Source organism: Neofelis nebulosa, chromosome X, assembly GCF_028018385.1.
Source record: "Neofelis nebulosa isolate mNeoNeb1 chromosome X, mNeoNeb1.pri, whole genome shotgun sequence".
Lineage (NCBI taxonomy): Eukaryota > Metazoa > Chordata > Mammalia > Carnivora > Felidae > Neofelis > Neofelis nebulosa.
The window spans coordinates 62211415-62229889 of NC_080800.1; the positions used below are offsets into that span (position 1 = coordinate 62211415).

Below are 18475 nucleotides of genomic sequence, written 5' to 3' on the forward strand. Positions count from 1 at the left end.
CAGCTACAGATTTTGCTTTTAGAAAACAAACTTTAAAGCAGCTGTTTTGTTTCCTTGTAAAAGGTTCTGTAAATGCATATATTAGGTCCCTGATGGACTTAGCTGTTATGACTTCCAGACTTTTCCAACAATTTAACCATTAGACGATGGAACAAACAAAACTTTATTGTGCCTTATTTAATTGCTCATTTTTCCACACAGGACAGTAGAGTTTAAAATTTCAAAATAATGTATGTGCATATATATATATATGTGTGTGTGTGTGTGTGTGTGTGTATATATACATATATATATATTTAAATTTATTAATGAGATTTAAGCTGTGGGGTGAATCTGTGAGATGAGGTAAGAAAATTTGGCACATTTCAAACAGTATCCTTTAAGTTTTGGTAAATTGTGTAACACAACATTTTTTCCACTGTGATCTATAGGTGCTATCCACATAAGTGGGGGTGGTTAATAGCAAGAATCACTGGAATGTTTCTAGCAAATCAAGAGGGAGAAGCTCCCCAAATACAAACAAATGTTGATATAGAAGTAAAAATATATACAATACAGTCACTTGTTTGTAGTTTGGCACAATGTTTTCCTTTTTTTTCCCTTGGGTAAATAGTGCATAAACTACTTGTGCAACTGTATGACTTTTTGAAGTCTTTTACATAGAACATCAGATTAAAGTTTGCTTCCAAATACTTATTCCCACACTTCAAAAATCTCTTCTTTAAGCACTTACATGTCAACATACATACCACAAGGCATATTTTGAAAGAAATAAAACACAAACATCAAATGTCTTTCTGGAAAATGTGAGTTTCTTCTTCAAACACAGGTAAAACCCAAAATGCTGTTTCTGCTTTTAGGAGATTGTAGTCGGAATCCCTGCAGAAAAACCAAACAATTTATGCCACCTTAGTTAGCTTTAGTGTATGTCCCACAAAGGGATCATACCATCTAAATTTGTTTACATCATATTAAATGCTGTATAATGCAGAGATAGATACAAATAGCAGGGGGCACTAGAAAGCACTCCTAATTGCCACACAATGAGACTGTTTTTCCCCCCAAATTACGCTCTTTTTGCTTAAATGATCTTGGCCTTTTGTCTATATGACTTTTTGATTCTGTTGTTCAAAACTTTTTTTTTTTTTACTGCAAAGCCCTTCCCTTCCCAAAATCACTCAAGAGCATATTTTAGTTCTATTTTCTCAATTAGTAAAAACCAATGCAGAATAGCAGAAAAAGTAGACTTGTTAGAGTTTATCCCTAGGTAAGCCACAAAAAAAATTGCCCAATCTTTTGTGTGGCTTAAAGGGATAGGGATTTTCATGCACTTTTTTCTTTTTAATTTGAAAAAGAAGGGAATGTGACAGTTTCTTTCATGCAAACTTTTGCTTTCAAGAGGGAAAAAATGAGGGACTGTGGGCTTAGCAGGTAGTAGGAAAGCTAAGGGTACATCATCTCAGCCATTTTGGTGCAGTATTACCTCAGTTTTTCAAAAGAAGCTGTCCCAGCCTCATCCTTGTGGACCTGTTCTCGCTCCACGCACTTTCCCTTACACTTCTCATCTCTCAGGGCCTTGGAGCTGGATTTGTGACGATATAACTTTTTGTGTGTCGGTCCATTATTGCCTAAAGTGCTCAGGCTATTACACTTTTTATCAAAGAAGGCAGAGCGAGAGTCCTCATAACCATGCATGTTTGCACGACCAGGATCACCTATTGCTGCTTTTCCATTGCTTTTACTCACACCCTTGATGGACCTGTGATTCTTAGTGCCTCCTGGGGACCCACTGTTGACCTTTTTCTTAGATTCCTGTGGTGTCCCAGCCAATATTTTAAGGGTTTTTAATTTTAGACTATTGGACTCAGGGGAGTAGAATATGTTGGGGTCTCCATGGTGTTCCATGGGTTCCCAAAGGGGCTCTATGGAGGCCATCATGAACCTCTGCACATCTGCCATACCAGAGGCAATGTTAGACAAGATATAGGAAGGCTCTTGAAATTCCCGTTGGTCGTCATCAAGGAGGCTATTGGTGTTCGTGCTCATGTTCATGTCGCTCCATCCTGGGTTACTCTCCTTCCCCAGAGCCCAATCTCCAGAAAGTCCCTTTTGAGTTGGCATCTTCATAGAGGCCACAGGGCCACCGTGTTGGATACATTCGGTCAATGTCTTTCCTGTGGAGGATATGTTGTTGATTTGGCCTCCTCCACGGCCAATACCAACTTGCATTTTCTCTCCATTGATTGCAGCCATGTATTTCCCTTTTTTTGTTGACTTAGGGGCCTGGCGGGAGGTTTTGCCAGGTGGCTTTTCAATTCCTTTGTTGTTGGCTTTGAGAGATTTTTTCCTGGTGTTTTTCTGAGAAGAGCTTTGGTTCAGAGCCCCACTCTTGCCTGGTGAACTTTTCTTTCTTGATTTTGACATTTTGTTGTTAGTACTCATTTGACCAGATGGATCATTAAATGCTGATAAGCAAGGGGTTTTTTGGAGAAGACTGACAGAATCCTCATCATTGAACATATGGAACTGAAACTGATGGTTATTTAAAGTAAATCCATCATCCACTTGGACCTGCCGTGAAAGGGTACTGCAGTCCCACTTGATTTTCTCCATGTTGCCCAATGGTCCTGGGACACCCTCTTGAAACCCCTTCAGTGTTCCCAGTGTCTTAATACTCTCACATCTGGTAATTTGAGGGGAAAGACTGGGGGTGTCAGGTGGGGACACTTCTGAAAGAGAAGAGTGACGGAATTTGTCAGGAGTGAAGTTGGAGATATCCAGGAGGTCAGTGGACTCCTTTAATGGTGTTATCTCATCAATGCTCTGCTGGATAACCAGCTTGGGGCTGCAATGGGCCAGGAAGTCATCAGTAATATCATCATCACCATCCTTTTCACAGGACTTCAAGCTTAAGGAACAATAATTGCTTGAGTTGACAGAGAGTTGGGCCATTGAATCAAAGCTAAAGAGCCGATCATCATCCATATTGGCTGGGCCCTGCTGGAAAGGAAAGCATATCTCTCCATTATTAAAGTGACATAATTGATAAGAGTCATCAGATGGGAGCTGAGTGTCTTGCACAGAGGCATATAGGACCTTGTTGCAATTACTGCCACCACTACTGAGGCAGATTCGATTGTATGTTGTAGATGTGAGGTTATTTTCCATGGAGACTACTTGGGAGACTCCGAATTCATTAGACTGTGTTGGAGCTATCTCCCTTGAGACTTCAGCCATGAATTCCTGGGGGCCAGAAGTAGGTTTGTTGGGCCACACATTTCCATAGTTGTTTGATTCCATTTTGAAGTTTTGGGATGACTGCTGTAGCTCAGACTCAGAGGGTGAGGAAAGCACACAGTCCTGGGCAGGCTGAAGAGGCACAAATGATTTTTCTGTTTGAGTGAGGCTGCTTTCATTTTGCTCTGGAGAATGGTGAGCAAAGTATGATATACCAGTATTATTTGACAAGTCAGAAGCATCTAACAGTGTCTGCAAATACCCTCCAGGGATAACAGGTATATTGGTGGCAACATTAGCAGATGATAGAGGCATTTCAGAAGAACAGGTAGTTGGTAAGAAAGTAGAATTCTTGGCAACCTTTGCCTCATGAAATTCAGATAGATGAGAACTGTTTGAAGTCCCAGGGGTAGCTTCATTCTTTAAATTAGGTGTAGATGATTGATCTTCCAAAAGAGGGCTCATTTGAACAACTGACTTGCTTTCTTGACCAGCTTTGATTTTCTTGGATTTTAACCTGGCTTCACTTTTAAATTTGATTTTGTTGAGCACTTTCCTCTCTGGCCCCTTAAATCCTGCATCTTGGGCTTTGACTTTCACTGAGTCAGGGCCTGTAATGTCATTTAGATGTGATCCATTTGCACAGCTGGGGACAGCCAGAGGTGCTGACTTTAGTGTACCTTTCATGGCTCCATCTTCTTTATGAGTACAAGCTTGCCTCTGATCACTGCAGAATGAAATTTGCTTACCACTTGCTGAAGTTTCCACAGATGGGATTCTTTGAATCCTGTGCCTGTTGCCAAGTTTAGATTTTCGTTTGCGAGCAGGTGGCAGGAATGACGCCTCAAAGCTACCTGGTTCAAAGTTTTGTTTTTGGCATAAGGGTGTCTTGTTGGAGTCAATGTTGCTATTTCTCTGTTTTTTCTTCTTTTGCCAGAAGCCCTTCAAGGGGGCAAGCTTGGCATATTTGTTGAGCTGATTTTCACTCAAATTCACTGTTGTCTCACTGGAATCTACCCTACCCAACTTCACCAGCATGTTCTTCTCACCTTTAAAGCGATTGATGATGATATATTTGATAATAACAGGGGGCTCCTTACGGGTTACTTTTCTTCTCTTTTTGGGACACCATTCATCATCATCTTCCTCTTTGGAACCACCTGGCAACCATTCCTTCCTCTCATTTACTTTTTCACCCTCTAGTGAGTCAACGTCATATAGATAATCTTCACTGTACCTGACTTTTCTCTTGGCTCGTAGACCATAGTTCTGCTGGGAGAAGGAGTTGCCAGAATTAGTGTCCCGAGCCATATAGCGGCTACAGTCCTTGATCTCCCCCATGGCATCATAAGAGACCTCAATGAAGGAACTGTCATCACTGAAATTCCCTGATGCCTCCAAGGAATTAGCAAGATGGCCCTGCTTTGGATTCTTAAATTGCCCTACTTCAGTCCCACTGCATGGTTTATTTAAGGCAGATTTTTCTCCATTATCCTTTTCATCTTTTTTCTCTACACCCTTGTCTTCCTGTCCCTCTTCTTTGCCTTTCTTCTTGTCCAAGTTTTTATCCTCCTCCCCCCAGATGATGTTCACATCAGGAACCTTGAATTGGGAAAGATCGCTGTTCTGCTTCAAAACCCCACTCTTAGACTCCCGTTTGGGGCAAGTAGTAAAGACACTGGGAAAAAAGTTGAATTGGGCATCCTCCTGCATTAGAAGGGTGGTCTTGTCTCGAACATTGTCCTGGAAGGACTCATATCGAATTTTCAAGGAACAGACATCACTGCCCAGTGTTGACTCATCATCATCGAACATGTAGTTATCCACATCTTCTTCAGAGAATAAGTTGACGGACAGCTCATTTTTGGAACAGAGGTCAAGCAGTTCAATCTTACTCTCACTAATGAAAGTCTCAAAGTAACCCCAATCTTGATTGGAATTTGCCAGCAAAGCCTCTTCTGTATTACACTTGTCTAACAGTAATGCCTCATAATAACTTTTCTGAGCTGGATCCTCCAAGTCGATGTCAGATTTCTCAGCTTCTCGTTTTTCCCCTGCCCTTGATTTGTGCAGGGGGAAGCCTAGGAGCTGGTCTGAAAGCAGCTGCTCTCCATATTTCATGCTTTCTCCAGCATTAATACACTGAATCCCTATATCAGAGACTGCACAGGTTTCACAATCCTTATTTAGATCACCAACTTTCAGACTGATCCCTGGCTCAGGATCTACTGCATCCTTTGATTCCATGAAGCAGCCCAAACAAGTCCGACTTGGCTGCATGAGGCAGTCCCCATTCAGAGCTGACATGCCTGCAGGCTCCATTATGGCAAATGGAGCTTTCTCACATTCACTGGGCAGTGACCATGTATGCAGGCCTTTTGTAACACCAGATGTAAGGGAGATGGCATTCACAGAAGCACTATTAGCAGCATGCTCAGGTGCTTCAATTAGGCCCAAAGGAGATGGGGGGCTCTGCATACAGGGTTTCTTAGAAGGCAGAGGCAGGAGACCCCTGGGATACATTAGGGTCTCTTTTTGAACCACTGGTATAGGCTGGATTGGTGCAGCAGCTTCTAGAGCTGCAAATGACTTCATTGCCACATCTTGGTCCTCTGAATCTGGAGAAAAGGGAAAGAAATGACAGAAATAAAGTTAAAGGTCTTAGACCACTACTCATTAGACCACTCTTTCCCTAGATCAGTTTCTGGTACTTGATCTTATATAAACTAAGGTTCAGCTTCTCTAGCTTTAGAACTAGAAACTACAAAGTTAAAGAACAACGCTGATTTTATATTGAACATTCATGAAAGTGAAAAATAGTATTTCTTTAGATTCAGCCTTTTCTTTAGACACAGAGCTCTCTCCTCAGAAACAGGGAAATAATTGGACTGCTTGATCAATTGGAAAGTTAAGGCTTCCAGGGTGGGAAAATGCTCAGATGGGATATTTATGGTTTCAATCTATAATGCTTAGTCCTATCAATCAGACCTCTGTTCTAGCAGCTCCTCTGAATCTAGATGTTCCAAGCCTAATTCACTAGGAATTTTGAGGAACTTATTCATCTGACAGAGATGATTTGCAAGAGCACAGTGGTTGGATTAAATAGCTCTTGGAGACCCTTCTAGCCCAGTTAGAAATCTGGTGGAATAAAATTTAGGATTAATATCAATCTCAAAGGCACCCTAGACTTAACCTGCTCCAACTTTGTAGATACTAAAAATCTATTTGGTGTAGTAACACCAAAGGACCACTAGGAGAGGTAGTATATACTATAATTAAATTCTCTTACCATTTTCTTTGACCCCATTAATCAGAGTGTTTTCTCCATTGGCTGAGGCAACAACAGCCTTATCTTGTTGGTTATCCATGAATGTAACCTCTTATTTTTTCATTCCAAGTCCAAATTCTGTCCAACCTGCACATTTCAAATATATAATGTTAGTCATTAAATATATTTTTTCTCTGTTTTAAGGTTATTTCAGCCAGAGAGATCTTAAAAGGCTCACTGTAATTTACCTGTTTCCAGACTGGCTTCATCACCACTGTTGTTTTTTGTTTCATACTTTATACCCTAGATCCTTCTATCCCCTCTAGGCCACCATACTTTTTATAATAGAAATCTGAAGCAGGCAGACTTATGCCTTCTTCCAGATAGGAATATATTTAACCTAATCATGGCCATACAGTTAGAAAGGATGCAAAGTAGAGTCCAGAGTAACATGAGAGAAGGAATGTATGCATGTAAAGATTGGCTTTATTTTTGTTTGCCTCATTTCCACCTCAGAAGATCTAAAGCTCTTCAAAAACAAGGCAATTCATACATACACACACATATATATCACACTCAGATTTTCTCTCTCTCTGCCTTAAAATTTGACTGCTAAGGATGGAAAAAGGTAAAGAATTCTTTTCTTGGTTTCTCAACTTTCATGATCTTAACTCTGTTAATGACAAATATTCCTCAAAGCCCAGCAGGATTTTAAAATGTTACTACAAAGAAGAGCTTAAATTTCTGAAAAGTCCCTACATCATCTATTTTAGGGCATAGAATACATATCTATAGTCCCTTATCTCCTGCCCGCCTACTTGGGTGGTAGGTATATGCAAAACAGTAGAAGACAAGGCCATCTGAGATGGAGTTATCTGCCATATGCTATCAGAAAATCTATAAATCCTTTTTTCACAACCCCCCTTTTCCTAGACCTTCTTCTCAGCCAAGTATCCATCCCTTTATTAAAAAGCACAGACTGCTGATGGCCAAGCAGCTGTTACAAAAATCTCAAGAGTATATTCATTTATCCTACTACATGGATATACTATAAAAGGTAGGACCAGCATTGAGGGAACAAGAAGCAGTTAAGCAGAGTTTTACATGATTCAGTTTCTATACTATTTTACCTATTTCCTTATCTGTAAAATAATAAGTCCGTATTAGGCAATCATCTAGTTTTAAAAATGTTAGATGGCCCTGAGTTTCCCCTAACATTTATATATCAGAATTGCCAAACTTTCTACTTACACAAGGCCTGATTTGAGAGTAGCCAATAAACCAAGGTGCCAGGGAAAAAAAGAAAGATATGCTTACTTGTTGTATTTACACAAAAAGAAGGGCTGGAGATTTCTAAAAAGTGGAGAGAATGGGCACCTGAGTGGCTCAGTCGGTTAAATGTCCGTCTTTGGCTTAGGTCATGATCTTGTGGTTTGTGGGCTCGAGCCCCGTGTCAGGCTCTGTGCTGACAGCTCAGAGCCTGGAGCCTGCTTCGGATTCTGTGTCTCCTCCTCTCTCTGCCCCTCCTATGCTCATGCTCTCTCAATAATAAATAAACATTAAAAAATTTAAAAAATAATAAAATAATAAAAAAATAAGTGGAGAGGAGAGGCTAACAATGTCAAAGTCCCCACCCCTTGGCAAGAAGGGCTCATTTGTGGTAGAAAAGAATAAACAGATCAGATGGTTTAGCTTCTGCTTCAGAGAGAATCATATGGGTCATGTGGAATCATACTGCCATGATGGATTTCTCTGTGCAACTTTCTTTTTAAGAAACTCAACTGAACTTCAGGTATCATTTTATTCTTTTTTAACCACAGCTTAACTAACTCCATCTTGGCAGGGACTTCATAAAGGTCAAATTATTTGTAGGTTTCAATAATTTGGTATCTTCTTGCCCCTTATGCCTAAGGCTAATTACAAGGAAGTCCATTTTTATCACCAGGAAGACCAAGGCACAGAAAAAGAAAATAAGGTCTCAAAAAAACCTAATGGCAGATCTGTGAAAAAACCTCAAGTCTCCTGACCAAGAGACCAAGTATTTTTTCTTAAAACATAAAATGCTTTCTCTATAATTCTTACCACCTCCGACCCCTGGCCAAAAGAAAGATGTAGAAATACAAATTTCCACATGTTATTGATCTATATACTTCCATCCTCTTTCAGGTAATAAAATAAAGAACAGCTGCTTCAGACAAGTAGTAATTATTAGTAAAAATTAATGTACCATAAAATATATGCAGGAGCAATATACTTAAATATGAAGAATTATACAATGTCACACAAGACAAGGACACTATGTCAGGGGACATATTAATGTCATTGTAACTTTATTCTGGGATGTTATTATTGTAAGAACATAATTTTCTTTGGGGCACCTGGGTAGCTTAGGTGGTTAAACATCCAACTCTTGATTTTGGCTCAGGCCATGATCTCACAGTTCGTGAGATCGAGCCCAAGTCAGCCTCTGTGCTAAGCGCAGAGACTGCTTGGGATTCTCTCTCTCCCTTTCTCTCTGCCCTTCTCCCATCTGTCTGTCTGTCTCTGTCTCTGTCTCTGTCTCTGTCTCTGTCTCTCTCATTCCCTTCCTCCTTCCCTCCCTCTCTCTCTCTCTCTCTCAAAATAAATAAACATAAAAAAGCACATAATTTTCCTCTAATAGAAAATCAGATCAAGCACCCAGGATTTATGGCTCTAAATTAAAGAGTACCTTTTTTAAAAAAATTTTTAAACATTTATTTATTATTGAGAGACACAGAGCATGAGCAGGGGAGGGGTAGAGAGAGGGGGAGACACAATCTGAAGTAGGCTCCAGGTTCTGAGCTGTCAGCACAGAGCCCGACGCAGGGCTTGAACTGACAAACTGTGAGATCATGACCTGAGCTGAAGTCGGTCACCGAACCAACTGAGCCACCCAGGCACCCTTAAATTAAATGGAATCTTAAAGGGTTGAGAATAGAAGAAATATACTTTAGCAAGAAATAAAGGAGAAATGGAGATGGGTATGGGAGCTTATTGAGTTGGGAAGGGGAAAGTAAGAGAATGCATGAATACCCCCCAGGTTACAGAAATTATCTCATTTTGTACTTATAATTATCTTGTAAGGTTGGCTTTATTAGATTCACATTTTTTTTCAACAGGTAAAACTAAGTATTATAGATATTAATGTAATGATTATAAATTATTTGGGCCTTTGTTCTGCAGAATTAGAAGGCTAAACCCTGAATAGATAATCCTGTGGTCCTTTCCTATGTCTTTTCAAAGCTCAGCTCTAAGCGAGACAACCCAAAGGCATATATTTTCTCACATTTTTATTTATTTATATCTTGGCTGCTTATAAAAATGATTTGGGAGAGGGATTTTAATTTTGTATGGTTGTAACACAAACAGTTCTTGGCTTGCTTTAGCTTTTACTGACTGATCAGCATTTTAGGACAACAAATTTTGTGGGGTCTTAAAAACCTATTTTGAGCTAAAATTGATTAGCACTTTTGGAACTATGTACAACAAATTGCTTTGCTGATCATGGTAAATCATCAGTGTAATGGTATTGAAATAACATTAGCATGGAGATAGGTATTTTGAAGCAAGGGAATGCTCAATTAAACTGGAAAAGCAACCCCTCTCACCTGCCTTTCCCCTCAGTTGGGCCTGTAAAGGGTTCATATATACTGTCACAGTAGGCTGCTATGTTCTTCCCCAAAGGCCTTTAAGCCTCAGGTCTCAGAGTCTAAGTGACCTACCCTAGCATTTGTGTTGAAGGGCTGTTCTTGGCGTTTCCAACTAAAAAAGGAAAAATCAAGGCAAGAAAATAAATAAAGACAACATAACCTTTGGGGTTTGAGTAGTGCTGATCTTTAGGATACCAGTTTAAATAAATTCAACAAATTGACTAGGCACCACCGGTGGTAATGGTAGTGTACCAGGCACTGCCATGGAAAAGACAGGTGAATGAAACTAGATCCATGTTCTTACGGTACTAAGAGTCTATTGGGGGTAAATAAGCCATAAAAAATTTCTAATAAATGTATAGTATGCTGAAAGAGAAACAAAACATTTCTATGGGAGTTTCAAATGAATAGATCTAATCCACCTCTAGAGAGGAGGGAGATCAGGGAAGGCTTTACCAGTAGCAGCAGCATTTGAGATGGACCTTCTTGGATGGTCTCTCAGGAGGTGAGGATGGAGAAGTATAGAGGAAAGGCATTCCAGGCTGAAGGATCTTCATGAGATGCCAGGAGTCTCTCCCCACTCTAGTCTATCCTCTAAACAACTGATACAGAATTATAGGTCTGACAACTTGCCCTAAATATTTGTTTTGACTTGCATACAACACCCTTCTCAATCAATCTTCAACTTCTCAAGTTGTATTTTCCTTTCATTCTGTTTATCTTTCCCTATACTTCCAAATATTCTAGCCAGGTCTGCCCCCTTAATATGCTAGAGCATTTTTTGCTTCCAGGCATATTGTACTTGATATTCCCTCTGTCTGGAACGCCTCCCCACACCCTCTCCCATTCCTACCCCTTCAAGCCTCCCTTTCACCTCCCTCTTCTATTCCCTACTCAACTTTTTCTTGACACCTTCCTTGATTCGCCCCACCCAAACAAAATTAGTCTCTTCTCTGCATTCCCAAATAACATTGATCCCCTTTGTGTCTATCACCTTACATAAGCATTACCTCTTTATATCTGATTCCCTCAATAGACTAAGCTCCCTTCACCTCCGCAGGGCGTAGCTCACACATAGTGCTTAGAACATGGTATGTATCATGTAAAAGTTGATTAAACAATAATGTTGAATCATACGAAAAGCTGGGGGGAGATTTCGGGAAACAGTAAGCATTTGGCTGAAATATCAGGTACACACAAGAGGATATGGCTGAAAAGAGCTACACTGTGGAGGCCACCTGAATCTTAATTCAGGAAGACACTGAATGGTTTTGAGTAGGACATTAGGACCAGTGAAAGTGGAAAAACCAGAGGTAGGGAAATAGGTTAGGAGACAATGTTCAGTTGTAAGAAGTCAAGAAGATTAGAATTAAGAAGGAGGAAATAGGAATGGAAAGGAGATGTTAGATTTGAGTAGAACTGCAGGGGTGTGTTTGGAAAATAATTTAAAAGTGGCAGGTGAGTGGAAAATAATTTAGAAGTGGCAGGTGAGAATTGGGCAGGAGTCAGTATATACAGAGAAAGGAGAGGTCCAGGAGTTAATAAAAGGAGCACTAGAGATTGTTTGATTCCAGGCCAGAGTAGCCTCAGAAATAAGGATACCAAGATCTTCATGAGAATAAAACAAGGTAAGGAATAATCATCAGGTCCAACATGGATAATGAATTTGACAAGGATCTTAGCTGTAATACTGCAAAGGAGACAACTGACCAGAAGTTGTTATAGATGGGGAATCTACAAGTTTAGTTAGGGACTGAAATGGAGCACGGAGATGGGACTGCTATAGCGAACAGGTCCAGAGAAGGTTTCCAGGCTAACCTATGCAACCTCTGTCTAGTCTGACTTTTCCAAGTTCAACTTCAGTCAGTATCATGGATGACAGAATCAGCAATAGTTCAGAGAGCACATTCTTATCCATAATACTGCTTGGCTAATTCCATTTTCTAATACTTTCCAGGATTTCAAGATACTACTTTAGAAATATTGAGGTATGATGCTTTTAAGTACAGAAAACATGCTTAAATGAGGAGCCTTGTAACTTTAAAAATATTAAGGGTGAGAGAGGCATGAAAAAGAGACTATCACAGTTAAACTAAAGAATTGTATATATCTCAAAAGTAAAGTATAAAGAATTGTATATATCTCAAAAGTAAAGTATAAATCTATTCCATCTCTTATTATAAAGATTCAAAATTCAAAAGATATGCACAAATAAACTCTTACAGAAGAGTTCATATAATATAATGGATGGAGTATAACTACTTACTAGTTGGGTGTCTCTCCTTCCCCTCTCTGGTCCTAAATTTTATTAGCTATACAATAAGGGAGATTATATATCTAAGGGCTTGCCTAGATTTTAAAAATTATAATTTATTTAATCTTAAGATTGAAATTACAGGGGTGCCTGGGTGGCTCAGTCAGTTAAGTATGCAATTTTGTCTCAGGTCATGATCCTAGGGTTGTGGGATTGAGCCCCACATTGGGCTCTGGGCTGAGCATGAAGCCTGCTTGATATTCTCCTACCCTCCCTCTCCCTCCCCCTCTTCCTCTCTCCCCTGCCTGTGTGCTCTGTCTCTCTCTAAAATAAAAAAATATATATTTTAAAAAGACTGAAATTACATGTGCAAGAAAAATTAGTTCTGATTTAATTTTTATGTGATTCTGAGATGAGCCTAAGATGTACATTTGAGGGAACTCTTTACTGTCTTCCATCTCATGCTCCTTCCTGTATTCCTCTGATTTTTGTACATTCCTACCCCAGTCCTATCATAGGCAGCAAATAGGGTGCTGCTGCTGGTAACAGGGCTCTATATATTCCACATGGCTTCAGTTTTGGCAGCTACCAATCTGGGGTGAGGGCTTCTTTGGTGCATTTTTGTCCTAATCAGTGGCTCAGTGTTTGAGTGTCCCTTCTTCCACTTTTCATTTTCCCTTCACTTAGTGTTCTTATCTGCACCATCCTTTGACATCACTCTAAAGTGATTTCCAAAAAGAGCAAGTACATAAGACCATAAATCATTAAGAAAGTATTGTCTATGTTAAATATGCCAATGACATAAAACCCGAATATTCAATAAGACTTGAAGTAGGGGTAGAAACAAGCAGATGTACTCATGCACCCAAGTCATGAATAGCCAACCTCTCTACTAGACTTAATTTATAAACTTTTATTTTTTTAATTTTTAATGTTTATTTATTTATTTATTTATTTATTTATTTAATTTTTGAGAGAGAGAGATGGACAGACTGTGAGCTGGAGAGGGGCAGAGAGAGAAGGAGACACAGAATCCAAAGCAGGCTCCAGGCTCCGAGCTGTCAGCACAGAACCTGATGCGGGGCTTGAACTCACAAACAGTGAGATCATGACCTGAGCCAAAGTCAGACGCTTAACTGACTGAGCCACCCAGGTGCCCCAATTGTTTTTCATTTTTTAAAAGTTTATTTTTTTTTTTATTTTGAGAGAGTGAGAGACAGCACGAGTTGGGGAGGGGCAGAGAGAGAGGGAGAGAGAATCCCAAGCAGGCTCTGCACTGACAGCATGGAGCCCAACACAGGGCTTGATCCCACAAACCGTGAGATCATGACCTGAACCAAAACCAAGAGTCAGATGCTTAACCAACTGAGCCACCCAGGTACCCCTAATTTCTAAACTTTTAGACCACAGGTAGCTTCACTTTATGGGCACATCTGAGCCCCTTTGCCTTTGCAAATTTTTATTTTCAGGACTTCTCCTGCTTGCTTTCTCTCTCAAGTCCAAAGAACAAGTGATAGATGAGTCCAATCACTGTCAGGTAAAGAATGGATATTTCCAAAAAGAGTCTCTTTCTTCTTGTCACCAGATCTAAATGGGCAGTATAATGACACAGTAAGCACAGAGACACCAACCTAGAACACCCATTGGTGTGTACAAGATGGTGAGTCTTAAGAAGGAGCATGCCACTGTAGCCTGGCACTTTGTGAGAATGGGTTTATACAAGGACTGTGTCCTAATCACTGAGTGCCTTCATTAACAGGCAGCATTGAGTTACATTTAATGCTTGAGTGCAATAATTGTAGGCTGAATTATCCTTTGATTTTTTCCATGTGGTTTATAATCTCTTTTCTTACTACTAATCTATCCTGTTAATTTGCATTTTAAAAATGCTATTAAATTCTTTTCAGAAATATAATCACTGAATCACAGAGTTAAAAGGATCTTAGAAGATAGTCTAATCCCAAACTCCCCATTTTACAAGTGGGGTAACCAAGTCCCCCAAAGGAGAATCTACTTGCCCAATGTCACACAGTGAGTTGGTAATACATACATATTTGGAAATAACCCCATGGCACCAAGTTACATATCAGGAGAAATATAATTTGTAAATAAAAATAACCACTAATTAGAGCACTACTAACTTTTTGTTTGTCTGTATTGGAGGAAATGCTGTCACAAATAGGAGAAATGTCTTTGCTTACCCCAAGGTGGGGGTTAAAGGGAGTGGAGAAAAGGCCAAACCCGAAATGTACCTGGGATGGAGGCACAGCTCTTCTAGACTCTGGATTCTAGAGCTCTATGTTGTCACCCTGAGGCATACCAGTCCAAACACCATCTTCTCCCATTCTCTCTCTCTCTCTCTCTCTCTCTCTCTCTCACACACACACACACACACACACACACACACACACACACAATGTGTTTATGTACACTCAATAAATCAAAGTACCTTTATTCTTCTATTTTGGAAGCAGGATGCTGCATACTGGACCAGAGTTGGAAGACAAACAGAGCTGGAATTCCATTTTATCTGAACATGCTAAATAAATCCAACTATTTAATAATGCCTAGTTGAAATACCACTCAAAATTCTGAATTGGGGTTGAGGGACTGGGGATACCATGATGAGTAAAAATTTTTTGAAAAAATCCCAAGTGATCATAGTAGTTTTCTTCTATAGTTGTTTACTTATCCCTTACTTCATTCTACCCTCAAAGCAGAAAACAAGAATATAAAGAAATAAACGTCAAATTAATTAATATATATATTTAGAACCCCTAAAGAATTACAGATATATTTACTCATTTTCTAATTGATCAGCTATTTTTAGGTAAGTAGACAAGAATCATCTATAAGTAAATTAAAGACAACACATACCCAAATACAAAACATCCCATGAGCAAAAGTGATACTTCTAGCTTGGCCCAAGAATTTGCAATCAATCTTGGTCTTGCTAGAATCTCTCCATGGGCTGCTGAGCTAGCTATTACAGATAATGAGGGGCCTCAGTTTCATCATTCATAAAACCCCTGACCTTCTTTTCTAATTTCAGAGATAGTTCCAAGGCTTTCTCAACAAGCCTTTTACAAGGCTATATTTGAAGAGAGGCACCCGTCCTCTACTCTAAGCAGTGAAGAAAAGCAAAGTTTAACACTGATGAAAATCTGAGAATCTGGGGCTTAGTTGAGTACCCTAGTTCCTAACCCCCCACCCCCGGCTATATGGAGATCAGTACAAACAGGTGGGTGGAAGGCTGAAACTGTCACAAGAGTGTGAATGTATGTTTACTATTTCTGTTTTATATGTTAGACTATGCCATGAGGAGAAGAGAAATGAGAAAAACAAGCTCTACAGCCAAGGCACTTATACTTTAGGGGAAGTACGAGTATACTTGGCATAGCAGGTATCTCTCAGTCTTTGATTGGCTCAAATATTTATTTCTGTGTTTTGATTTTACTTTCAAATTATTCTAGCCTCAGAAGCCTCCAGAATAGGTCTTCCAATTAGTGTAACTGGGGTTTCTTTTATCAAAGAAAAATCCCTCTAATCCATATGTCAAAGGCTAAATAAAACTGAATCCATCTTTGATCACTCCATGAAGACAAGTGCAACTTCCCACTCAACTCTGGGCTTGTTCCTATTAAATACATAGCTGCTAACAGGTGGTAAGACTACTGTTTCAGATATCACCCCACCTTCATCACACTCCTTTTTCAGATATGCTTGCAGTAGATTTTGGCAGTTACTGTCAAAATGATAAGCTTGTAGATGCCTGGACCTTTTTACACCAGAGGATTTGCCATTACCAAAGGTCAGATGGCCAAGACATTCTCCAAAAGTAAATGGACTCCACCAAAGTATCTTTTTGTGTAGCTACTTATATGTAAAGAAAGATACTTTAAAATGAGTTTGTTTATAAAAATACATAGTTTTGGGCCACCTGGGTGGCTCAGTCGGTTGTGCATCCGACTTGGGCTCAAGTCATGATCTCACGGTGTGTGAGTTTGAGCGCCGCGTCGGTCTGTGTGCTGACAGCTCAGAGCCTGGAGCCTGCTTCTGATTCTGTGTCTCCCTCTCTCTCTCTGCCCCTCCCCTGCTCATGCTCTGTCTCTCTCTCTCTCTCTCTCTGTCAAAAATAAACATTAAATTTTTTTTTAAATACATAGTTTTGACTGCTATAGAAGTTTTAGTCAACACAGGGAGGAAAATTCCAATAACCCCACAAAATCACTCAGGAACCCAATTCCATATATTCATAAGGCCATGCACCCCCCTCCCATCAGAAGAATTTTTCTCATACTCCTTTAATTTTTTACATGGGACCAAGAATGACTACCCCAAAACAAGGGAAATGATAGGGGTACGAGATGGGGAGACATCAGAAGAGAGGCTGAGTCTAAGAATAGGTAAAATGTCATTCGATTTAGAGTTCTACAATAACATAGCAATCATCTATGACTACTATCTCTCTACTCTGGCTCCTGGCAGTTTATTATTGTCACCCATAGCAAACTGAGGAAAAAGTCCTTGTAATACCAGAGTCTCTGAAATAGCCCCCTGGAGCATATTCCCTAGCACCCATCTCAAGCCAACTTGGCTAATGCCCCAAGCCATACAGATGGCATTCTGGGGTCCTCTGTTCATTGAGGTTTATATAGGAAACACAAACTGCATGTGCAATTCCAAAGCCCACATTTGCTAAACAGCAGCAGTAGGCTCTGAAAGGCTCTTGCCAATTCCAGCAGCCAAGTCCACAGTAGGGAAGAACTTCTCAGGCTTCTGGAGGTTCACCTACTGATGGGCAAAACAAGTCCTGAAGAAGGCAAGGATGAGTAGTGTTCTTTCCTAGTGATCCTGGATTCCTTAGGTTCCTTTGCTATCTTCTCATCTACAAGCAGGGTTGAGTGTTTTTTAGAAGGAGTGTTGTCTGCAACTACAGCATCTATTTACCATTTCTGTGCCAATATCTGGGCTCACTTTCAACCTCTAACCTGCACTGTCCACTACAGTAGCCATTAGTAACACATAGTTATTTAAATTTAAATGTGGGGCGCCTGGGTGGCGCAGTCGGTTAAGCGTCCGACTTCAGCCAGGTCACGATCTCACGGTCTGTGAGTTCGAGCCCCGCGTCAGGCTCTGGGCTGAGGGCTCGGAGCCTGGAGCCTGTTTCCGATTCTGTGTCTCCCTCTCTCTCTGCCCCTCCCCCGTTCATGCTCTGTCTCTCTCTGTCCCAAAAATAAATAAAAAAAATAAATAAAAAATAAATTTAAATGTAGGTAAATTAAAATATCAGTTCCTTGTCACACTAGTCATATTCAAGTGATAAGTAATCACACGTGGCTAGTGGTTACCATATTGTACAGCATAGACATAGAACATTTTTATTATCAAAGAAGTTCACAGATATAGAACATTTTTATTATCAAAGAAAGTTCTACTAGATAGCACTATTATTCTTATTTCTAGTGATCTAGTCACTTTTCTTATTTGTACAGGATGGCCTAGCGTTTTATTTATCTTATTGGTCTCATGTACACAAGATTAACATATTCTTCAATTCATCAGTAATCAAAGCAAAGCTTCTTTCTTCCATTATTCACTCATTCCCATTTATTCTTACATTCTTTCATAGGTAACTATTCTAATGTGGTGAATGCGTATCTTTTTTGTATGTGTTCTTTTAAAAGGAATATTGTTTTGGGGTGCTTGGGTGGCTCAGCTGGTTAAGTGTCCAACTCTTGATTTTGGCTCAGATCATGATCTCACAGGTCAAGGGGTCCAGTCCTACATCAGGCCCTATGCTGATAGTGCAGAGCCTGCTTGGTATTCTCTCTCTCCTTTTCTCTGTCCCTCCCCTGCTTGCGAATGTGCACTCTCTCTCTCTCAAAATAAATACATAAACTTTGTTTTTCATTTTTGGCTTTTATTATTTATTTTTATTTATTTTTTAAATTTTATTTAATTTTACTTTTCTAATATATGAAATTTATTGTCAAATTGGTTTCCATACAACACCCAGTACTCATCCCAAAAGATGCCCTCTTC

The 18475-nt window shown here is 39.8% G+C and overlaps 1 protein-coding gene across 1 annotated transcript in view; it reads right to left on the reverse strand.

Annotated features, from left to right (window-relative positions):
* Nucleotides 1-321: 321 nt before the first annotated feature.
* The window catches only part of NEXMIF (neurite extension and migration factor), a 155316-nt gene continuing 137162 nt past the window's right edge, over nt 322-18475 (reverse strand). The window contains exons 2-4 of the mRNA XM_058713548.1: nt 6527-6652; nt 1484-5855; nt 322-879 (exon numbers count right to left, since the gene is read on the reverse strand). Of these exons, the coding sequence (XP_058569531.1) occupies nt 786-879; nt 1484-5855; nt 6527-6605 (4545 nt within the window). The 5' untranslated portion in view covers nt 6606-6652 and the 3' untranslated portion in view covers nt 322-785. The remainder of the gene's footprint in view (nt 880-1483; nt 5856-6526; nt 6653-18475) is intronic.